General features: G+C 42.8%; 1 protein-coding gene across 9 annotated transcripts in view; it reads right to left on the bottom strand.

The window, feature by feature from the left end:
- Window positions 1-25,726, bottom strand: part of RAP1GDS1 (Rap1 GTPase-GDP dissociation stimulator 1) — a 297,477-nt gene that overhangs the window by 13,480 nt on the left and 258,271 nt on the right. For all 9 annotated transcript variants that reach the window (XM_063917603.1, XM_063917632.1, XM_063917621.1 and 6 more), the window contains 5 exons: window positions 13,395-13,526; window positions 11,573-11,707; window positions 10,532-10,657; window positions 4,526-4,665; window positions 2,850-2,976 (listed from right to left, as the gene is read on the bottom strand). In XM_063917603.1, the coding sequence (XP_063773673.1) occupies window positions 2,850-2,976; window positions 4,526-4,665; window positions 10,532-10,657; window positions 11,573-11,707; window positions 13,395-13,526 (660 nt within the window). The remainder of the gene's footprint in view (window positions 1-2,849; window positions 2,977-4,525; window positions 4,666-10,531; window positions 10,658-11,572; window positions 11,708-13,394; window positions 13,527-25,726) is intronic.

Raw genomic sequence — 25,726 nt, 5'->3', positions numbered from 1 at the left:
AGGAAGTTCAAGCAAGAAGGAGGAATCTAATAGCTCCAGAGTGGCCCAGACGGCATTGGTTCTCAGACCTGCAGGGTCTCTCGCTAGAGCTTCCGCAACGACCAGACCTCCTCGTTTAGGGCCCTTGTGTTTACCAGGATTTGGCCCGACTGGCTTTGATGGCATGGCTCTTGAAGCTTCCGTACTGAGGGCCAAAGGATTTTCTGAGTCATTCAAACTATGTAGAAGGCCCGTAAGCCGGCTTCTGCTCGGATTTACCACAGGGTCTGGAATTCTTACTTTGCTTGGTGCGCATCTAACAATCATAACGTTTTCAAGTTTAGTACGGCCAAACTTTTGGCCTTCCTACAACAAGGCCTGGACTTGGGCCTTCGGCTGGCCTCCCTCAAGGTTCATATTTCTGCCTTGTCGGTATGGTTTCAGAGAAAAATTGCAACTCTGCCTGATGTTCATGCCTTTACTCAGGGTGTTTTATGGATTCAACCTCCCTATGTCCCACCTGTGACTCCTTGGGATTTGTCAGTGGTTCTGGAGGCTTTGCAAGAGTCTCCGTTTGAACCTCTTGAATCTACGGACCTTAAGTGGCTTTCCCTCAAGGTCTTGTTTCTGCTGGCTATTGCCTCTGCTAGACAGGTATCAGATTTAGGTGCCTTGTCTTGTAGGACCCCCTATCTGATTTTTCACCGTGACCGGGCGGTTCTTCGAACGCGCCCTGGTTATCTACCTAAGGTGGTGTCTTCTTTCCACCTGAACCAGGAGATTGTGGTTCCGGTCTTTGTCTCTCCAGATTTATCCCCCAAAAAGAGGTCTTTGGATGTGGTACGGGCTCTCCATATCTATGTGAAGAGGACAGCCTCCGTTAGGAAGTCTGATTCTCTTTGTACCGATTGTTTTTCACAAACGTGGCTGGCCTGCTAACAAGCAGACCTTAGCCAGATGGATTAGAATGGTGATTGCACATGCTTATGTACAGGCTGGCCTTCCAGCTCCTGCTACCATCAAAGCCCATTCTACTCGGTCTGTTGGACCTTCTTGGGCGGCCCGCCGTGGTGCGACCCTTGAGCAATTGTGCAAGGCAGCTATGTGGTTCTCAGTGAACACGTTCATAAAGGTATATGCCTTCGATACTTCCGACTCCCAGGATGCTTCCTTTGGACGCCGGGTTCTTGGGCCCGCTACAGTGCGTCCCCCTCCCATAAGGAACTGCTTTAGGTCATCCCCTGATGTTATTCCCTGTGGAATACCAGTGTACCCCACTGCATAAAAGGAGATTTATGGTAAGAACTTACCCTTGTTAAATTTCTTTCTGCGAGGTATACTGGATTCCACAGGGCGCCCACTCTGACGCACTTAGCTTCTTTGGGTTGGTATGGCATTAGCCGCTGATACCTTCTCTTGTCGTGAGAATGTGGTGTACGTGGCTACTAACGGCTGTCGTCTCTTTTGCCTGCTACTGCTTTGGACTGGTTAACGAAACTGAGCTCCTGTGCACGGAGGCGGGGATATAGAGGAGACGGCGCTGAGCATCTTGGGAACAGTCAAAGCTTTTAGCCTGTTGGTGCCTCGGATCAAGATCCTACTCTACACCCCGATGTTATTCCCTGTGGAATCCAGTGTACCTCGCAGAAAGAGATTTAACAAGGGTAAGTTCTCACCATAAATCTCCTTTATTCATTGACAGATTTGACTATCACATCTCCTAGAACAGGTTCATGTTTGTTAATGTACATATATGTTTTTGAAAATGTTAAATATATTAGAGGAACCATCAAAACCACTGCGAAGTGAAGATAATAACAATTATCATCTTGTTACAATGCCCCTGTCATGGGGTGGGATATGTTAGGCGGCAAGTGAACAGTCAGTTCTTGAAGTTGATGTATTGGAAGCAGGAAAAATGGCAAGCACAAGGATCTGACAAGGGCCAATGTGTGATAGCTAGGAATATCCAAAATGGCAGGTCTTGTGGGGTGTTCTTGGTTTGCAGTGGTTAGTTTCTACCAGAAGTGGTCCAAAGAAGGACAACCGTTGAACCAACAACAGGGTCATGGGTGCAAAAGTCTGATGTGCATGGGGAGCAAAGGCTAGCCCTTCATGGAGCAATGAAAACAGGCGGCCTGGTCTGATGTATCGCAATTTCTTTTACATCATGTGGACGGACATTTACCTGGGGAAGAGATGGCACCAGGATGCACTATGGGAAGAAGGCAAGCGAGTGACGCAAGTGTGATGCCCTGGGCAATCTTCTGCTGGGAAACATTGGGTACTTGCATTTATGTGGCTGCTATGTACCACCTACCTAAACAGTGGCCTCCTTCAGCAGGATAATGAGCCCTGCCCCACTGCAAAATTTGTTTAGGAATGGTTTGAGGAACAGTACAAAGAGTTTAAAGTGTTGACTTGGCCTCCAAATCCTCCAGATCTCAATCTGATCGAGCATCTGTGGCATGTGCTGGAAAAACAAGTTCAAGCCACGAAGGCCTCATCTCACAATTTACAGGACATAAAGGATCTGCTGCTAATGCCCTGGTGCGAGATACCACAAGATAACATAAGAGGTCTTGTGGAGCCCATGCCTTACCGATTTAGAGCTAGTCTGGCAGAATAAAGGGAAGCTACATAAAATCAGGCATTTGGTTTTAATGTTACCATTAAACATATCAATATATATTGTTAAAATAAGAGTGAAAGTATGTATCACAACCAAAACCTAAAACCGTCCAGCTTATAAGTTGTACGCAATTTATTTCCAGACATAGTTCATAGCAAGATATAAAATAAATGGCAATATTTAAATTAAAGCCAGCACTTTAATTACAAAAAAGGAATCTATCCTTTATAATACTCACGTAATCCTAATGCTGCTATTAATCCCAGGGCAACAAGTGCTTCATTTTGCATTATGACATGTTCGCTGGTTGCCATGGTGACTAAGTGCTTGATGCCACCACTTTCGACAATGGTTCTAATTACATCCTGTGGTACAGAGAAATCAAGCAATGAAAGAAAACCAATTTACATGAAACTGTTCTCCCTTTCATAAACATTACAACGCATAAAGCTGCATAGTAAAGTTAAAGGTACGAAAAACAAAATAAAATATAGTGCTGAAGTCCATAGCAACAAATCGGACATTTGCTTTTTAGACTAAGGCTGGGGACACACTTGCGTTGTATCGTTTGTATAGCTGACGAATGATAGATCGGTTGGACCATCGGTTCATGTGTACACCTGACATGTCATTGAAGTAGTCTTTCAGACAAATCGCAATGGCTGTGCAACACGGCAGATGCCTATATATCTTGCAGATATATCTGTACATCTGTCTGTGTGTACTGGCGACAATAACGTCACTACCGGTTCCTCTGGGCGGCAGATTGGAAAGTATGTAGGCACAATTTATTTGCAGAGAACACTTATGAAATTGTTGGATCAGTCAGCCCATTGGGCAGCCAGACAATCCATCGTTAAGGTGTTTACCCTGCCTTAGAAAGTGTAATTATTGTTAAACAAATTTATAATACAATTACATAGCATTACATGGGAACATTTATAATCATGGAGGAGAGACGTCAAACTACCAAAAAGTTACATGAAAAAGATCATTGAATTCTCAGGGAATTCCACTTTTACTTCAGATTTAGGATAGGATCATAGCACCTATTGTGATCCTACTCCACAAGTGTGTAATTATGATCCTCCTTCTCCACAAGTGTGTAATTCGTGTTGCGGTAGGTGGAAATGAATCAACTTCTAACCTTAAAATCATATGTTTACACCAGCACATTGTAGTAGTAAGGAGCCATTATCATGTGGCTCCTTGCTGGTTAATCTTAGACCCAGATTGGGGTAATGGAGGTGTGAGGTGTGGTGCCTCTGGACTGGCTGAGCTGGATGGCCTTAGTGTGGCATACCTTTACATTCTATTAACACTTTTCACTTATTAATTTTCTAACACTATTTCTCTATTTTAATTACATTTCATGTTTGTATCACCTTCTCTATAGCTTCGGCTTCCTAAATACTAATTTATTAACACTATAGTTTTTTCACTGGTATGCTACGCTGGGCTTTCTGGCTTATGCTGATGTTTTGGGGTGCCACACCCTGCACCTAGATATAGCGCTAGGGACCCCAAATATACAGACGTCTTGATGCGGCTTTGGGGCTTAACCACACATTTGCGCAAATATGTGTAACGAAGATCTCTGAATTCTATTATTATGTGGGATTTATATCTGGTTACTGTTATCATTCAGGGTGCTGGGGGAAACCAAATGCCTTTTTTTCTTGCTCAGAAATATTCCTCCCTTTCGAGCACCTGAATGATATCACTAAGCTAATTGAGCATCTACCAATATATATATATGTACATTGAGATTATTGTAGTGACATGCTGCAAAAATGGACAGATCTGGAGGCAAAACGCACCTCTATCTGAAACCAACTTCCTACACTTAATTTGCTGCTTTACTCCATTTACTGTAGTAATATCACCAATATACTCTATGGAACGTTAACTGACCTTTGACTTGCTGTGACGTATGAGAGCTGAGAGCAGCCTGTTTGATTCACCCATAACTCCAGCGTGGTCTTTGGCTTCACACCATTCTACAAGGCGCTCCACTAGTTTCACATTTTTCCCCAACTGCTCAGCGGCTTCAGCTACAGTATGGTACAAGATACAAAATGTTACACAATACAGGCATTTGTAACCAAATACACTAGACCAGTGGTTCTCAAACTGCATGCCATGGCACCCTCGGTTGCCGCAAGGCTCTTGCTGGGGTGCCCCGAGTTGGTAGTCCAGGACCAATTTAAATTAGTTATGGTCAATGTAATAGCCAAAACCAGTGCTTGTGGCTGCCAGTCATAAAATATATGGGCAAACAGAAGCAAATCCTCTCTCTCACCACATAACTGACCTAAGGATGACCTATAAAAACATAATTTACTTAATTTTATATTTTTTTCTAATTTTTTCAATAAGTAACTTATGGCCTAGGGGTGCCGTGAAAACATATGTGATGCTCTAGGGTTCCGTGATTCAAAAAAGTTTGAGAACCACTGCACCAGACAATTGGCGATATTTCAGTATGGAATCATTTATTATTGTGCAAAAATGAGATCACCACATTACAAAAAAACAACAACAAAAACTAAGTTGACATGAAAGGTGAACAGGTCCATGTCTGGAGATCTTGTGACCCCACTGCTTACACACACCGATATGTGTGGACATCTAGACAGCCCTATATATATATATATATATATATATATATATATATATATATATATATATATGTATTGAGAGTGAAGGGGCCATTTAACAGACTTCTTCAAAATACACACTGTATGTATGTATGTATGTATGTATGTATGTATGTACACACACAGTGGTGGGCAAAATTGCGGACACTGAAATTTGAATGTTTTTCAACTTCGAATGCTTATAAAAACTGTTTCACTTAATGCTGTGCAATGATTCATATATCAAATGAAAGGAAATTTAATGCTGGATTCAACACAAAAAGGTCAAATATTTGCATTACAAGAGAAGTTATGCAGTGAAAACAACACTTAGGGTGAAAATCCCTGTGTACTTATGATGTCACTGTCCTATCTGTATTTCATTGGGTATCCTTTATTTTTCAAGACAGCCGCACAGCGACATGGCATTGAGCCAACCAGTGTTTGGAGCTCTTCCTTCTTTATTATGTGGTGCCATGAGACAATTATAGCCTCAATTAATTCTCTTTTATTGGATAGACGCCTCAGATGTACCGTTTTTTTCAAACGGAACCACAAATGTTCTATGGGGTTCAGGTCTGGGCTGTTTCTTGGCCATCCCAGCACCTGTATGTCATTTTTCATGAACCACTGTTTGCATATCCATGCAGTGTGGCAGGGAGCTGAATCCTGCTGGAAAAAAAATGGGGCATTATCTGGAAAAAGATCCCCGATAGAAGGTAGACGTTTTCATTGTAGGATGGTGTCAATGTACTTTCTGCTGTTCAGTGTGCCATCTATGACATGAAGGCGGCCTACAGCATCTGCTGTCATACATGCCCAGATCATAGCACTTGTAGGATTCTTTGTTGTCGCTTGAATGCAATCTGGATGCACCTCTTCCCTGATGCGACGTCTCACATATATTTTCTCCCATCACTACCAAATATCGATATCTTAGTTTCGTCACTCCATATCACTTGTTTCCACTGACCTTCTGTCCATGTAATGTGTTCTTTTGGCCACAGTATTTGTTTCTGCCGCTGCTTTTTATTCAGGAATGGCTTTTTTCAGGGAATCCTACCTTTTAGGCCAACCTTCGTTAGTTTTCTCTGTACCGTTCTTGCACTGACAAAAACACCAGTTGCACTCAGTTCACTGCTAATGGCCGCAGATGACATCCATCTGTCCCTGATGCAAATTTGTTGTATTCTCCTATCATCAACAGCTGTTGTGCACTTTTTCCGGCCTTTTCCTTCTTTGTTTTGTATAGATTGGGTTTCCTGATAGCGTAAACAAAACTTTTGTTCTCCTGATGTTGTCACATTCCCACCAACTTCTTTCGCAATTGCTGCATACGAAAGACCATTTTCACGTAACACCACAATCCTGGAATTCTTCCTGGGTGACCAGTCAACACTTTGCCTGGACGACATTGTTGTATTTATTTTTTAAACTGTCAGTAGCACTTAACAATACACACAAACATCCAACCGTAATTGCACTTCAGTAACCAACTTTATTCTGCAAAATGAAACCGCCAAACTGACCTCTCCCACCTTTGAACATGACCTTGCACCTGCTCATAGACAGCTGATTGGTCCTCAGAACGACGATTCCGATTGGCTGGTATTAGCTGTTACTACAATCCGCTTCTTGAATCTCACGCATCTGTACTTCTTTGTCTGACTGAAAGTAGCTTAACTTCCCTTGTAATGCAAATATTTGACCTTTATTGTGATGAATTCAGCATTAAATTTCCTTTCATTTGATATATAAATCATTGCACTGCATGAAGTGATACAGTTTTTACAAGCATTCCAAGTTGAAAAACATTCAAAGTTTCAAAAAGTGTCCGCAATTATGGCCACCACTGTGTGTGTGTGTGTGTGTGTGTGTGTGTGTATATACACACACACACACACACACACACACACACACACACACACACACACATAAAGTGGTTGTTTGGTGCTCAACTTCAGCAATCAACAGTCCAGAACAGTGTTCTTTCATACAAACAGTGAGGTGGATTTTCAGCAGGAACATCAGCAAGATCTATAGATCCTGAACCAGGAGGAGGAAGTCCTAACTGATACAGATGGACGAAACGCGTTGAGGCAATACATCCTGCTAATGTTCCCTTGGCTCAGATAACCTTTATTTGCATGACTATATTCTCTGTGCAATATTTTAATGCACACTTAATATATTTTGTGCTTTTTTTTTTTAGTAATAAACTCACTTTCTAAATTCACTTTTGTACCCAAGGAAGCTCTTTGGGTTACATATAATGGTATGTGTATTTTCGATTTACCACTTTAAATAAGAAGATCTTACTAATTGAATGCACTAGGAGGTGGGTCTTTCCTTTATTGTACCACCACCTTTTTACAGTGATAAACTCTATTCATTATACAACTGTCACCACTAATGTGAACAAATAATCATAACCCAACTGCCCACAATAAACCCAATATAAAAGTGATATCTTGTGTAAGTTATCTTTGATAAATCAGCCTACTTTCAAAGATGGCAATGGAATCATCATTCAGGAGACGTTACTTTGTGTGTGTAAACAAAATTGATAAACTTAGCTTCCAGAATTAACTCTAGATTTTCACAATTTTATTACAAGATGGGGACATCTGGGGTAACATCTACATAAACATTTTTTAAATAAAGTAACAGAATCAATATGCTGTGGTAACAGAATCACCAAGTGGGTAATGAGCATGTAAGTGGGTAATGAGCATGTAAAATTGAATTTTGAGGTAACAAGGCATATGTAATAGGGTCCAGGATTGCCAGAAGTGCGTGATGCTGGACAATCTCGGATGTTATGTTAAAGCAGCAATCATTTAAAAGGCATGGTTTTGCCTTATAAATGATTGCCACTTTAAAAAAATTTACACGATCGTCCGGCATTGCGCATTTCTGGCAAACTCTGACCCTATTAAATATGCCCCGATATCTCAAGTCTGAATAATCAAACTTTTTCTTTAATAGAATCCACTTTACTGTTATACTTTGTAATAAAACCATATCATGGAGAGAGAATTATGGCTATTCAATTGCCTTATTGTCATTATATTAACTCTTATATTGAGGTATTATGTGATCATTTAATCAAACACATATCTTCGTTGCTTTATATGCATACGAATGAAAGCCTGCCCATAATATTGTATTCATTCAGTGAGCACCGATAGCTTAAAGAACACTAATATGATGTTCTAGATCACAAATCAAATTACTTTCCTCTATTAGCAAAACAGAGCACTTCAGCTGATTAATAATGCCAACATCTTGTACCTGTGTTGACTTATGTTTAAGGCTCTATGTCCATATTTTCATGGAATTGCCCTATACAAACTACTGGTCAAAAGTTTTAGAACGCCCCCATTTTTAACGTTTTTATAGGACATTTACACAGTTTAATGTCTCAAACATAGAAAAAAAAAAGCAATATAATGAAATCACAGACTAAAAAAATGTAATCTTAAATTTTTCTTATCAAAAGTAGCCAACTTTTGCAGATATAACCGCTGAACGCACTCGTGGAATTCTTTCTACAATTCTTTCTAAAATTAAATTAAATATTGGTGCAGATTTAGCAACGAGTGATATTCTTGTTATAACTCCTTATGAATGTTAAATGGTGCTCCAGCCAATCAGCTCCAAACTGTCATGTGTTTGAAAAATGACAGGAGCCGATTGGCTGGAGCACCAGTTATAATTTCTTAGGAGTGATAACAAGAATATCACTCGTTGGTAAACCTGCCCCATTGTCTGGCAAGTTCCTATCAACACTGTTGTAGGTTACTTTGTTTCATCCTTCTGTCCAGTTCATCACACACCAGCTCGACAGGGTCAAAGACTGGAGACTGTGTTGTCTATTCCATGATTTGTTCTTTTCCTCATAGTTCTGACAGAACCTGGAGGTATTTTTTGAGTCATTATTTTGCTAAACCCTTTACCCAACTAGGCGTAGACTGGAAGGTACTGTACTGCAAAATGTCCTGGTAGCCTAGTTGGGTAAAGAGTTGGTTCATGATGCCAGTGCATGTTTCAAACTTAGGAACCAACAAAAGAGCCCCAGACCATCATGCTTCCTCCATCATGTTTGACAATTGGTGTCACATGTGGAGGATCGATCCTTTTGACTACATTATGGCATAAAAAAAACCCAGCATCATAAACTAAAGATTTCAAATTTTGATTAATTGGTCCAGAAGATCTCAGTCCAGTCTTTGGTAGTCCATTGGTGTTTTCTCATGGACCAGGCAAGCTTTTTTCTTATTTTATCATCTTGACAATGGCTTTCTTACAGTCACTGGACCTGTCAAACCTACAACTCAAATTTTTTTTTCACATTTAAAATTTTGACTAGCTTACTTTTATCACTGTAAATTTGTGCTTGAAGCCGTTATCTAGTAAGCCATGAATCACACAAGCTGCTGATTTAGAAACTTGGTCTTCGATTCTGTTGTGGATTTGGGTCTTCCGGGCCTCTTCCTGTAAGTTTTTTTTCCAGTTTCCATGTGCCTTTTACAGGTGTAAGAAACTGTACTAACTGACACCATGGCTTTCTGTTCAATTTCTCTAAAGGAAAGACCTAAACATTTTAAGGGTTATAATGGTCTATTTTCCTTTGTTAATCGCCTTTTTTCTCCATTATGATGACGATATCCGAGGTACTACTTCATGCAATGTAACAGTGTCCAAACAATGCTAACAGTCTGTTCCAACACAGATTTTATACAAGCAGTTTATAATCAAGAAGTCAACAGTTGGGACACCTATAGGAATTGTTTGCATCAACTTTCAAGGCTTCCTTTACTTTTATTGCTGCAAAGGACATGTACAATAAGTTCTTAACCATTTTATTTCAAGAAATAATTTAGCCTCATTTTTTTTTACCATATGCACTTTACTACTAACGTTTGTACCATTTCAAGTTATTAACTGGACTTGAATTGCTTAAAGGTCAATAAAACCGGCAAAAATTGGAGCATTGTAAAACAGTTGACCGGTAGTATATTTGTTTGTGTGTGTGTATAAAGGTCAGTCTAGTGTGTAGATAGACAATAATGGAAAATAGAGGATTATCATCAAAAATATTCCCAACCGACAAGCTCAAACTAGGAACAGACATTTCTTCCATGCATGCACCATAAAGTGGCTAGGAGGTGCCAGCGGAAATCTGGCACCCAGTAAAGTCAAGAACTCAGATATTAATCAGGAACGCCAGAATCATGTACAGACATAGTACTTTCTTCTGCCTACAACATGCCATTACCTTGAGCATCTATTAACATCCGTAGCGTTCCTAATAGTTTAAACTGCACTGGAGGCATTTCAGACTTCAGAAACTTTAGCACTTCTTCTGCTACTCCAGCTGACAGCATCTTTGCTTTATTTACAACTATGGAAGGATGAAAAGAAAATGTTGTAACACAAAATATAGCATAAAGATGGAAGAAGGTCCTGGTTCGTTTTGGTACTGTATTTCTATCTGTCAGAATTATGGGTTAATATACCTATAGTTGTACAACTCATTTTCTACTTTACTGCACACACCTCCCGCTACATGTGAAACCACTTCTTCAGAAATTGCTCATGCAGAGGAAGATTGTTACTCTCTGTACAGTACAATATAACTTTGATTTAATCTTCCGACTAAGTGCCTCCCTGAAGTCATATTATTAGGACAAATAGAAATGTGTAACAAGCAGTCATTACATCATTTTTACCTTACATAGCTCCTGAGACAAATATACAGCATCTTAAAGGGCTACCTGTTTGTGTGAGTTACATTAAACATCACAGAGTTCACTGCCAGTAAGTAAAAACTTCAACTGTCAATGTCATATTGTCTAATGTAATCTACTGCAGCTAATGGTCATATTAATTAGAAATTGTTCTAATTAATAGAAGTGCGCCTTGTTCAGGTTGGGTCGCTACTGAGATAGAAATTGCGATTTTCTCAGTACTGCTTCTGCTAAAAAAAAAGCATGTGAAGAACTGCCCAGACAGGTAAAATATGCCCACTGATGCATTTTCAAATTTGCGTATGCATACGCAGAAATAGAGTACCATCAACAATTCCGGTTGACCTATGCATATGCAGGATATACACTGCTGCAGTCGCAGCTGTGCCATGTGTTCAACCCCAGCTGACGTCAGATGCCGGCCATGACACACCTGCGTTTTCCCAACCAATTCCACAAACGCCATGTAACCACCCATCACTGTAGCAGCTGAATATATATCTCTCTATCTATATATATATATCTCTGGCTATATCTACAGTATCTATCTATCTGTACGTACTACTTACCAGGGATTGCCAGGTTCCTCAGGGCACTAAGAGCTGCATGCTGCACAGTTACATTGCCATCTTCCACATGTCTGTCTAGAAGGTCTATAAGCTTCTGAACAATCCCATTGTCCACCATATGAATGCAGTTTCCATCTAAATTAGACAGACCTAAGTCAATATTTACAGGCATGATATCATGTAATAGTAGTCTTCAGTGATTGTTTTCTATTCCAAATAGTTTTCATTACTAATTTGTAAGGATATATATTATATAAAATAACATTCTGTATTAACATTTTTAAAAAGTCTATGTACTGTGTAAGATGGAACAAGAACATATCTGCCAAATGTAGTAGAAAATATAGAGCTTGTGAAATCAGAATAAAGCAGTACATGGAAAATACATAAATTCTAGGGGGCTATGCAATGTCTAGAAAACTGTACTATTATCACCGTAAAATACAGAAGTCTACACTTATAGGGCCATCGATCTACAGTACCGACTTCATAGCTGCTGCATGATCAAGATCTCTATCCAAACCCTTACCATCCAAACACTTAGTGGTATATATATATATATATATATATATATATATATATATATATATATATAAAAACCTCTAGAGACCCCAAAACTGAGATTCTCAGACGCAAAAGCATAAAATAAATGTTTAAGAATATGAGTGGGTTGTTAATATAACTCGGCGATCTAAGATGCTAGTACATACAATTATTATCAAATGCTATCATTTGTTTGTGAGCGCAAAGAATGCCACTTGCAATTGTAACATACTGCTTATTTTTTGAGTTAAAGGATTGCTGCTTAGGGGCATAATAAATTAGCCGTGTTAACCCACAATCTAAGGTAATGCGGCCGGCTGCACTTTTTTATTCCTATTCAATGAGCCACGCAAATTAAGCCGCAGTGATTTTCAGTAGGATGTAACGTAGACTTTTTCTCACAGCCCAAGAGCAGGTGAAATATTTGGGAAAATAGCTATTTTAAGTTAAACATTTCAGAACTTGCTTCAGAACCCCTGGGACTGTTATATAAACAAAGGTGTCTGAATAGCGCCATATATTTTTCCTTGAGGTCCTGTGAAATGTTAATGCAGAAAAAAATTATATGGAATTAGTTACTGTAAGAACACATTTTGCAACTATATTGGATTTTTAGAAAAACATGTTTAAAGTTATCGGTGATATGCTGTAGTGTACTGCTCTAGTTGTACACCTCCTCTACAAAGCCAAGTGACGCTGCTAACCAATCTTTAGGGCAGCATCTGAGAAAGATGAAATTGGAAAAGATGTGATTGGCCATGCATGAAACCACGAATCTACATAATGCATTTATGCAAAGGCACTTTCTGTCAGTGAGACAGCTGCCTCCTAACGAGTTCGGTATGATTTACCGGCAGACTGGATGCCGGCTGTCAGTATATCGGCGAGCTCGCTACACTTCAGGCCAGGATCGCTTCGCTCGCCACATGTGCTATTCCCCTTCAGTTGGTGGCGTGGACCCACCAACCGAGTGGGTGTACTGGGCGGAGAGTGGGATTGCGTATGACAGTATTTCATCGACTGTCGGGATTCCGGTGTTAGTCTCCTGAACGCCGGTATTCCAACAGCCGGCATTTTAATGGCATCCCCTCCTAAAATGCAACTTTCTGCACAAAAGGGATAAAGAGCATGGTGGACATGTTTAGAGTAACACTCAATTTATTTCATGATAAACAACTGTTGTAATATAATAACGTCAAATAGTGGCTTTACTTGCTCTTTAAAATATTTCAAGTTTAGTCAAAATAATATTAACATCAGCAATTCAAAGACACATTACCATTTCTAGCAAAGTTGGCAATTGCCAGGGCACCCGCTAGTTGTAGCTGGTGGTTGTGAGAAGGAAGCCAGGACAGAACCCTCTGAAATACACTGCCTTTTCCACCCTCAAACAGCTTCTGCATGGACTCATCTGTGTGAAAAAAAACCATTCAAATAAAATCATAAACTATGTTTTTTTTTTAAAATAATAACTTAAATTACCAAATTAACAAATAAAATAAAAAGTTACGTAAAAAAAGATAATACTAAGAATAACAACAACAACAACACTATTATTAATCATCATCATCATCATCATCATTATTACTGGACAACTATTTATGGCCAAGACAATTATTATTCAAATATCACTGTTTCCTGTGAACAATTCCCCAGACATACTGCTTGGCGAATGAACCTTCAAAACAATTAACAAGAATAGGCGCTGAGTAACAATAAATGTATTTATCCTGTGCTGTTGCCAAATAGAACTAGTCAAATGTCTGCATAAAAAAAAACAGTCAAAAACTAAAGAATTAGGACCGTGCAGCACAATCATAATCCAAAAATTAATTTCAGGACTGGCTTGATGTAATAAGTCAATTTTAAAATAACAATGAAATCTATGGAGAAAAAAAATGCAAGAATTATGTAAATTAAAAAATACATATACAATTAACAGATTCCTTAGTAAAAACAGTAAAGACACACAAGGATAATCATCAGGACTCTATACCCATGTATACAGAGAACAAGTCCCCTTTCGATCAGTAGTCAGATTTTGCAAATCCAAACAACAAATAAAACTCTTTGAGGCCCCAAGTCTGTAAGCATTCAAAATAAAAACAGCTTCCCATTTAATATATCACTCAGCGGTCAGTTACCTCAGATGATTAAAATGAGTGCAACATTTTGTTTACTGCATGCTAAATCATTTTAAGAAATACAAATATGCAAATTTGTTCAAACCCAAAGATTATTTCCTAGTGGGAAATTCAAGCAGAAGTTATTCCATGAAGGTCAATACACATACCTGCTCTCTCTGTCTACATACAGATGTGGCTGCGCTGATCTTACCCGCAAACGCATCCCACGGCTAATTACCTCAACCAGGGCTATACAAATGGCCCCAATGCTGGCACTTATTGGGTATTTTGTTTCAAGTGCCACAATAAGAACCCCTTTTTTCCCATGGATCTTATGTGTTTTTGCGAGAAAAACAAAAGAAAAAAAAATTGGATGTAAAAAACAGTTTAATTGGATACCGTGAACAAAAGAAAAAATCAGCGGAAATAAGGTTTTTGGATTTTTTTTTAGTCCAAATTTTTTTCCGCCTCATAGGACACCCCTTAAAATTGCGAATTAGGGCCCAAATGTATTGAACCTTAAAAGGAGAGTTATGGTAGACTTACCATTGTTAACTCTCTTTCTGCAAGGTACATTGAGTTCCACAGGGAAACATCAGGGTGTAGAGTGGATCTTGAACCAGAGGCACCAACAGGCTAAAGCTTTAGGATGTCCCAGGATGCATTGGGGCCTCCTCTATAACCTCACCTCCAGGCACTGCGAGCTCAGTTCCGTTAACCAGTCCAATGCAGGAGCAGGTAAGAGAGAAGGTAGAGGTTAGTCACATAATCTCTAATGCCATACAAACCCATAGAAGCTAGGTGCGTCAGGGTGGGCGCCCCGTGGAACCCAATGTACCTCGCAAAAAGAGTTAACAATGGTAAGTACCATAACTCTCCTTTTCTGCAGCAGGTTACATTGGTTTCCACAGGGAAACATTGGGGATGTCCTAAAGCAGTTCCTCAAGGGAGGGGACACGCCTTAGCGGGTATGAGAACCCAAAGGAAGCATCTTGGGAGGAGGAAGAACCAAAGGCATAGAACCTAATAAATGTGTTAACAGAGAACCATGTAGACGCCTTGCACAATTATTCAGCGGACGTGCCACGGCGGGCAGCCCAGGAAGGTCCAACAGACCGAGCAGAATGGGCATTAATAGCAGCAGGAGCTGGGAGACCAGCCTGCGCATAAGCTTGTGCAATCACCATTCTAATCCATCTGGTCACGGTTTGCTTATTCGCAGGCCAGCCATGTTTGTGAAAACCAATGAAAACAAAAAGGGAATCTGACCTCCTGATAGAGGCAGTCCTCTCCTCATATATACGGAGAGCCCGTACCACATCCAAAGACCGCTCTTTGGAGGACAAATCAGAAGAGATAAAGGGCCTAATTCAGATCTGTTCGCTCCTTAGCTATTTTTTGCAGCGCTGCGATTAGATAGTCGCCACCTATACGGGAGTGTATTTTAAATTGTGCAAGTATGCGATCGCATGTGCAGCCGCCCTGTACAAAAACAGTTTGTGCAGTTTCTGAGTAGGTCTGACCTTACTCAGCTGCTGTGATCACTTCAGCCTGTTCGAGGCCGGGAATTGACGTCAGACACCCGCCCTGCAAACGCTTGCACACTCCTGCGTTTTTCCAGACACTCCCTGAAAATGGTCAGTTGCCACCCACAAACGCCTTCTTCCTCTCAATCTCCTTACGATCGGCTGTGCGAATAGATTCTTCGTTAAATCCACCGCACATCGACGATCCGCTTTGTACCCATACGGCGTGCCTGCGCATTGCAGTGCATACGCAGTAGTGCCCTGATCGAAAAATGCTAGCGCGTGAACAGATCTGAATTAGGCCCAAAGGCCGGAACCACAAGGTTAAGGTGAAAAGAGGACACCACCTTAGGTAAATAACATGGGCGAGTTTTAAGAACTGTCCGGTCACGATGAAATATTAGAAAGGGTAGACGACAGGACAATGCGCCTAAGTCCGACACTCTTCTTGCAGAGGCAATAGCCAGTAAAAACAAGACCTTGGTCGTGAGACATTTAAGGTTCCACTGTCTCAAGTGGTTCAAATGGAGACTGTTGCAGAACATTCAGGACAACAGACAGATCCCATATAGCCACAGGTGGGACATATGGAGACTGAACCTGTAAGACACCCTGAGTGAATGTATGAACGTCAGGTATAGACGCAATTTTTCTATGAAACCATACCGACAAGGCAGATATGTGAACCTTGAGGTAGGCCAGACAAGGGCCTAAGTCCAGTCCTCTTTGCAGAAAAGCTAGAATTCTGGAAGTTCGGAATCTGTATGCATCATAATTCTTATCAGCACACCAGGTGAAGTAAGAATTCCAGATGCTGTAATAAATCCAAGCAGATGCCAGTTTGCGGGCTTTTAACATAGTTTGGATGACTGCCACAGAGAATCCGTTGGCTCTCAGGAGTGATGCCTCAAGAGCAACGCCGTCAAAGCCAGGATGGGCCAGGTCCGGATAAAGACAAGGGCCCTTTACAAGGAGGTCTGGGTGCTGAGGAAGTAGAAGAGTACGCTCTGTCAATAGACCCTGCAAGTCTGAGAACCAATGCTGTCTGGGCCACGCTGGAGCGACTAGAAGTAGAAATTCCTCCTTCTTGTTGAACTTCCACAGGACCCTGGGCAGGAGTGACACTGGAGGGAACACGTAGGGTAGCCGAAAGTTCCATGGAATTGCCAGTGCGTCCACGAACGCTGCTTGAGGATCCCTGGTCCTTGATCTGAAGACCGGAACCTTGTTATTGTGTTTAGGCGCCATCAGGTCTACGTCTGGTAGGCCCCACTTGTACACTAGAAGTTGAAAGACTTCTGGATGAAGATTCCACTCTCCGGCGTGCACGTCCTAGCGACTGAGGAAGTCCGCTTCTAAGTTTAGGATGCCCGGAATGAACACTGCCGATATTCCTGGCAGATGGCGTTCCGCCCAACAAAGGATTTTTGACACTTCCATCATAGCCATGTGGCTTCGAGTGCCACCTTGATGGTTTATGTATGCCACCATAGTGGCATTGTCTGACCGTACTTGAACCGACCTGTTCTGTACCAGGGGCAGGGCGAGAGTCAATGCATTGAACACCGCCCGCAACTCCAGAATGTTTATTGGGAGGAGTGACTACGCCTTGGTCCACCGACCCTGAAAAGAGTGTTGCTCCAACACCGCACCCCATCCCATCCCCTCAGACTGGCGTCCTTTGTCACAGGGACCCAGTCGGGGATCCAGAAGGGACGGCCCCTGCTCAATTTCTGGTCCTGGAGCCACCAGGTCAGCCGACAGACAAACCTCATCGGATCATGTGAGATCTGATCCGATCAGGTAGGCCGCCCCACTTGGAAAGAATTAACCTCTGCAGAGGGCGAGAATGAAATTGAGCGTACTCTACCATGTATCGATACTCCGGGGTGACAAAGGAAGCATCTTATCCAGTCTTGAAGTCTCAGGACTTATTCTGCAGATAGAAACAGTCGTTGATTGTGTGTGTCCAGGAGTGCCCCCAGGTGCACCATGCTCTGAGCTGGAACCAGCGAGTATTTCTTCCAACTGATGAGCCACCCGTGGGCTTGTAGGAAGCTTACCGTCCGTTGTAGATGACTGAGGAGGACATCGTGGGAGTTTTTTTGGTAGCACGAGATTGTCTCGGGTATGCCTGACTTTTTGCTTTCCCTTGAGGCGGAAAGGAACGAAAAGTGGTACCTTTTGCCTTCTGTGCAGAAGGATTACTATTTGGGAGAAAGGCAGTCTTAGCAGCTGCCAATTCAGACACAATTTTATTTAGGTCTTCTCCAAACAAAATGTCCCCCTTAAAGGGGAGTACCTCCAAGGTCTTTTTGGAGTCTAGGTCCACCTTCCATGACCTCAACCATAGAATACGGCGAGCCAGGACAGACGTAGTCAACGCTTTGGCTGCCAACACACCCGCCTTAGAGATAGCCTCCTGAATACAATAGGCGGCGGTGGTAATGTGAGAAAGGTATTGTCTGGCATTGTCAGAGATATCCTGAGGCAGCTCTTCCTCTAATGCTTGAACCCATGCTTCAATTCCTTTTGCAGCCCAAGAGGCCGCAATAGGGGGTCTATGTACAACACCTGTAAGGGAGTAAATAGATTTCAGGCATCCCTCCACACGCTTATCTGTTGATTCCTTCAGTGAAGTGACAGGAGTGGACGACACCACTAGGCGGGTAACATGAGAATCCACCGGTGGTGAATTTTCCCACTTGTTACATAACTCTGCAGGGAGAGGATTGCGAGCCAAGGCCTGTTTAGATAGAGGGAATTTCTTCCCTGGATTAGACCAGGGCTCCTGTCTCATGTCCACCAAATGGTCAAAATGGGGTAATAGATTTTTAACCACCTTCTGCCATTTAAACTTATCAGTTTGCTTAGCCACAGTAATGGAGTCCTCATCATCAGTGATTTGTAGGATTTGCTTAATAGCAACCACAAGGGCAGGGACCTCAATTCGTAATGGAGAATCCTCGTCAGAAACACCTGATTCAGTGTCTGACAGGACAGTATGCTCCCCCTCCTCTTCAGATGAAACATATACGAGATTTGTGGATTGCGAGTAGAAAGCAGCCCGCTTAGATGAACCAGAGACACTAGAGTGACCAGGAGTAGATTTTTGTATTACAAAGGAATGATTTAATTGCTGCGACTGGAAAGACAAATTTTCCGCCCAAGGCGGATTAACCATAGGGACAATTTGTGGCTGTAATGGCACAGGCAGTCCCATAGGGGCGTAATGCGTTCCACCAGAGTACCCAGTAGGTTTGTGAATGCAGCCCAGGGTGGCTCCTGATTGGTAACAGGAGCTGCGGACTGATTGGGAGATATATGATACATAGAACACAGACCATCATACACGGCTTCCCCCTCTGATAAATCTGTGGCACGTGCTCTGCATGATGCAGGAGCGGCCACAGACATACCGCCCTTCTTGTTAGACATTGTACACAAATGCAACAACAGAGTGAGTTAGTATGATAAAGCCAGACAATACCTGCGAATAAATCCGTTAGTATATGACTGTAGACACATTACAAAAACATCAGCAAATAAATCCGGTATTATGTGACTGAATACACAGTAGAATACACGTAATAGGTAAATACTGTGATGCTATATTATATATATATATATATATATATATATACATATATACATATACATACACACCAACCACATAAAACCCGGCACTCCACCTAATACATATAGCCAGTCTTGGTGCCCTCACAGTAAATGGATAAAGCTTAGCAGAGGTGCGGCACTCAAAGACATTTTTCTTCAAAAAAAATATATATACATACATACATACATACATACATACACACACACACACACACACACACACACATACTGTGAAAAAGTTTTTCCGGCACTCCAAATATAAAGTTGCAATGTGCTGCGGTGCCCTCCTGGTCAGCTTTGGCATAAGCTGATAATGCAAATAGAGAGTAAATGGTGGCACTCATGCAGACTGGTTCAGGTATATGAAGAAAAAGTGTCCCTTTATTGCCAAAAGGTTCTGGAGTGGCCATCTCAGTCTCCTGACCTCAATATCATTGAGCCACTCTGGAGAGATCTCAAACGTGCAGTTCATGCAAGACAGCCCAAGAATTTACAGGAACTGGAGGCTTTTTGCCAAGAATAATGGGCAGCTTTACCATCTGAGAAAATAAAGAGCCTCATCCACAACTACCACAAAAGACTTCAAGCTGTCATTGATGTTAAAGGGGGCAATACACGGTATTAAGAACTGGGGTATGTAAACTTTTGACCAGGGTTATTTGGGTAGTTTCTGTTGTCATTATGATTTAAAAAGAGTAAACACAGTTGTTTGACAATAAATGGCTTAACCCAACCACTAACCATGAGTGAAAGAAAAGTTTGTGAGTTATCATTCATATTCTCTGACAAATGGTCAGAAAATCACAAATTCTGCTAGGGTATGTAAACTTATGAGCACAACTGTATATATATATATATATATATACACACACACACATACATATACACACATATAACACAGCACGGTCCTAGACCGGAGGTATAAAGTATATCAGAATACTCATACAATATATCCTGTAATAGGTACACTTTTTCTTAACCAACACTGTCTGTTTAAAGACATGCAGAATACTCAAGTGTTTGTAAAGTCACAGCACTGTATACAGGCGGCTTTACAAGGGAGACCTTGCCCTGCAGTCCGAGAGACTAGCCGCAACTACAGTATGCTTATAAGATGGCGCCCATCGTCTCAGTCAGGGAGTGAGGGAGAGTGTAAGGCAGCTCAGGGCGGGAAAATCTGCAGTAGATGTCGCCCTGGGCCGGGGAGAGGCTACAGGTCAAGCACCAACTCCCCTATGCTGCACTTCCATCCCAGGTACTAAATGAGCCTTATTAAATGGGGTGTTAGTACACCCGACCTGTGCCCTATTGCCCTGGTGGTCTAGTGGGGTCCCTGCTCGGACATGTCTCCCTAAGTCGCGGACGGAACGCGATTGAATGGCGGGTCCCGTGTGGGGGACCCTCTTACCTCCTCCCTGTAGCAGCCACGCGAGCGACTGCAACCATGTGCCTAAAGCCGGAGCTTCTCCGCTGCCAAGTACCCAGGAAAAGGCCGCGGGAATATGCGGCGCCGCTTGGGAGGTGATGGAGCTGCAGCGCTAAAGTGTCACCATGACATACAGCGCTGACAGCCCAGTTTTGAAGAAATTTTCTGTCAGAAAAGCTTTTTTTAGGGCTGCCCAGTGCAGCCCACCTGTTAAGTGACCTGTTGCTGGAGAAACCAACTGAAACGGAGCTCACAGTGCCTGGAGGCGGGGTTATAGAGGCGGCCCCAATGCATCCTGGGACAGCTTAAAGCTTTAGCCTATGGATCAAGATCCACTCTACACCCTGATGTTTCCCTGTGGAAAACAATGTAACCTGCTGCAGAAAAAGTGATAAAGTGGAGCCTGATAGAGAGTGATAAATTACCAGCCAACCGGCTCCTCTGTCATTTTTCAAACACAGCCTGTTACATTGCAGTTAGGAAGCTGATGTAACACTTTTTAAGGCGTAATACATTTGGGCCTAAGTATTTGCTTATTTGATTGAACTAGATGGTAAGGTAAGATCTTATGGCGGCTATTCCTTCCTTGTGAGGAATGCACATGTACAGATTTTTTTTTTTGTTTCACACTGCTCATCAAGTGTATAATCAATGTGATCTTTAGTGACCTTTGATAGCGCTGATGCCTGTACTTAGGTATTGTTTTTCTATTTCCTTGGTGATGGGCACTTAGTGATGCGGTCATCCAGCATGTTTATATCCGCCCGCTGCACATGGGTGAAGATTACTTAAAGTCTGTGTTTTTATTTATTATTACTGTATATACCTAAGCAAATAGCGAAATGTTCTGAAACACAGATTAACCATACAGGTGACTGCATCATTACTCATCCCAGGGTTCTGCCATTACATCCCGTTTTATTGCACTGCTCTTGCAGTGTTATCAGTGATGCCAAAGGGCACCAGGAACAGGACATTTGTTTCCTACGGAGTGCTGGTCATAAACACATCATAAATATAAAGTCAGAAAGAGAGTGTAATATTTTAGTATGGACCAGTACCAAGTATATAAGTATTCTTCTAAATTGCACATGTTCCACAAATTGAGGCTCAAGAGTGCTTTACACTGCTCACCAGTGTCCTTCACCCACAAACTCAATTTCGAACATATCCTATGTAATCAAACATGTCCGTAACTAGGGCTGTGCCAACAGTGCCTGGCCCACAGCACATATTCACTGTGGGCACAGAACCACCAGCACACCCACTGTCGCGGCACTATTTTTGTCCGTCTGCCACTAGCTATTGTAGCTGCACCACCCAGCTAGTTCTAACATAGGTAGCCGGGCAGTACAGCAGCTGAAATTCCAAGTCCATCGTCAAGCTCCGCCCCTCCCGGCTTCCCCTACTCTGTTTGCCCCAGCCCACCCACAGTGCACTGTGCTTTGCTGTGAAGAGCTGCAGGGTGCATTTGGGCGGCCGTGGGAGGGAGAGGAAGACATTAATGGCTGAGTCACTGAGCAGCCGCAGTAAAAATTGTAAGTAAGTCTGTCTCTCCCCACACGAACGCTATAACCTAAGGGGGTTAAGGGGCTCTACCAGGCATACTGTATAGAGGCTCTATCTGGTGTGCTGTGTGTATGGGTACTACTTGACGTAACGTGTCTAAGGGGCTCTACCTGACGTAATGTGTATAAGGGCTCTACCCGACTGTGTAATGTGAATTGACACTATTCTGTGGCCACTCCCCTTCCCCATGAAGCCACGTCCCTATATTTTGCTGTGCGCATTCAGCAAGCTCTGTCTGTTTTATATATATAGAATCAGGATGTGAGAGATTTTGAGAGAATTTTCCTGTTTTTTTTGTTACAGTGGCAATTATTTACATGGCAAAATCAACCTGGCTGGCACTTGAAAAACCCCTCACAAAATCTCTTACTTCTTGATTCCCACACCCTATTACATTTCCCCCCCTAGTGTAATTTTGTGATATACAGTGTACACAACACCACACTGCAACTTGCATACCAAACAGCAATGACGATATTGCTTATCAGTTGGTAACACTGGTATCAAAGATCTCTTTCCTTTCAGCACTCAGAGAAAAATAGGATTTTAATACCTACCGGTAAATCCTTTTCTCCTAGTCCGTAGAGGATGCTGGGGACTCCAAAAGGACCACGGGGTATAGACGGGATCCACAGGAGACATGGGCACACTATAAGACTTTTACTGGGTGTGAACTGGCTCCTCCCTCTATGCCCCTCCTCCAGACCTCAGATATAGGAACTGTGCCCAGGAGAGACGGACATTTCGAGGAAAAGGATGTTTGTTAAACTAAGGGTGAGATACAGACCAGCTCACACCCCAACACACCGTACAACTGGATTAGCAGGAATACCAGATAACAGTATGAACGAAAAACAGCAACAAGCTGAACATAACCGATACACAACCTGCGTGTAACCGAAACCAACAACCAACAATACAACTGCAAGTAACAGTACGCACTGGGGTGGGCGCCCAGCATCCTCTACGAATCTACGGACTAGGAGAAAAGGATTTACCGGTAGGTATTAAAATCCTATTTTCTCTTACGTCCTATAGGATGCTGGGGACTCCAAAAGGACCATGGGGTCTATACCAAAGCTCCAGACCGGGCGGGAGAGTGCGGACGACTCTGCAGCACCGATTGAGCAAACATGAGGTCCACATCAGCGAGGGTATCAAACTTGTAGAACTTGACAAAAGTGTTTTAACTCGACCACGTAGCTGCTCGGCACAGCTGAAGTGCCGAGACCCCTTGGGCAGCCGCCCAAGATGAGCCCACCTTCCTGGTAGAATGGGCCTTCACTGACTTCGGCAACGGCAACCCAGCCGTAGAATGAGCGTGCTGAATCGTATTACAAATCCAGCGTGCAATAGTCTGCTTGGATATCCAATCTTGTTGGAAGCATACAGGACAAACAGAGCCTCCGTTTTCCTAACAAAAGCCGTTCTGGCGACATAAATCTTCAAAGCTCTCACGACATCAAGAGATTTTGGCAATGCCACAGCATCCGTAGCCACAGGCACCACAATAGGTTGGTTTATGTGAAACAAACAAACCACCTTCGGCAGAAATTGCTGAGGAGTCCTCAATTCTGCTCTATCCACATGAAAAATCAAATATGGGCTCTTGTGAGACAAAGCCGCCAATTCTGACACTCGTCTGGCGGACGCCAAGGCCAAAAGCATGACCACTTTCCAAGTGAGAAACTTTAACTCAACCTTTCGCAAAGGTTCAAACTAGTGAGACATAAGAAATTGTAACACCACTTCAAGATCCCACGGTGCCACGGGTGGCACAAACGGAGGATGGATATGCAGTACTCCCTTCACGAAAGTCTGAACTTCAGGAAGAGCGGCCAATTCTTTTTGAAAGAAAATAGATAAAGCCGAAATCTGCACTTTTATGGAACCCAATTTCAAGCCTGCATCCACGCCTGCCTGCAAAAAATGGAGGAAACAACCCAGGTGAAACTCCTCCGCAGGAGCCTCTTTTGCATCACACCACGACACATATTTTCTCCAAATACGGTGATAATGCTTCGCCGTGACCTCCTTTCTAGCCTTAAGGAGAGTGGGAATGACTTCCCCGGGAATACCTTTACGAGCTAGAATTTGGCGTTCAACCTTCACGCCGTCAAACGCAGCCGCGGTAAGTCCTGTAATATGCATGGCCCCTGCAGTAACAGGTCCTCTCTGAGAGGAAGCGGCCAAGGATCTTCTATGAGCAATTCCTGAAGATCCGGATACCAGGCCCTCCGTGGCCAATCTGGAACGATGAGTACTGCCGGAACCATTGTTCGCCTTCCGATCCGCAACACTTTTGGAATGAGAGGAAGTGGAGGGAACACATACACCGACTGAAACACCCACAGAGTTACCAGGGCGTCCACTGCACTGGCTTGGGGGTCCCTTGACCTGGAACAATACCATGGAAGCTTCTTGTTGAGGTGAGACGCCATCATGTCTTTTTGAGGAATTCCCCAACGCCTTGTCACTTCTGCAAATACCTCTTGATGAAGGGCCCACTCTCCTGGATGGAGATTGTGTCTGCTGAGGAAATCTGCTTCCCAGTTGTCCACGCCCGGATGAAGACTGCTGACAGAGCGCTCACGTGCTTTTCCGCCCAGCGGAGAACTCTTGTGGCCTCCGCCATCGCCGCTCTGCTCCTTGTTCCGCCCTGGCGGTTTACGTACGCCACCGCTGTTATGTTGTCCGACTGAATCGGGACGGGTAGACCTTGAAGAAGGTTTTTTGCTTGCAGAAGGCCGCTGTAAATGGCTCTTAACTCCAGAACATTTATGTCGAGACAAGATTCCTGGCTTGACCATTTTCCCTGGAAACTTCTTCCTTGTGTGACTGCACCCCAGCCTGGGAGACTGGCATCCGTGGTCAGCAGGACCCAATCCTGGATTCCGAACCTGCGTTCCTCTAGAAGGTGAGAACTTTGCAGCCACCACAGGAGAGAAATTATGGTCCTGGAAGATAGACATATTTTCCGGTCCATGTGCAGGTGAGACCCGGACCATTTGTCCAGCAGGTCCCACTGAAACACCCGGGCATGAAACCTGCCATACAGAATGGCTTCGTAAGCCGCCACCATCTTCCCTAGCACTCGAGTGCACTGATGAATCGACACTCTTACCGGTATCAGAAGCTCCTTGACCATGGTCTGAATTTCCAGAGATTTTTCCGCCGGAAGAAACACTCTCTGTAGTTCCGTGTCTAGGATCATGCCCAAGAAGGGCAGCCGAGTTGTCGGGATCAACTGAGACTTTGGCAAATTTAGAATCCAACCATGATGTTGCAGAACCGTTAGGGAGAGTTCCACATTTCTTAGCAACTGCTCTTTTGATCTCGCCTTTAT

This window comes from Pseudophryne corroboree, chromosome 1 (assembly GCF_028390025.1).
Source record: "Pseudophryne corroboree isolate aPseCor3 chromosome 1, aPseCor3.hap2, whole genome shotgun sequence".
Lineage (NCBI taxonomy): Eukaryota > Metazoa > Chordata > Amphibia > Anura > Myobatrachidae > Pseudophryne > Pseudophryne corroboree.
Note: the sequence above shows the minus strand (reverse complement) of the source record. Positions and strands in the feature narration are given on the sequence as shown.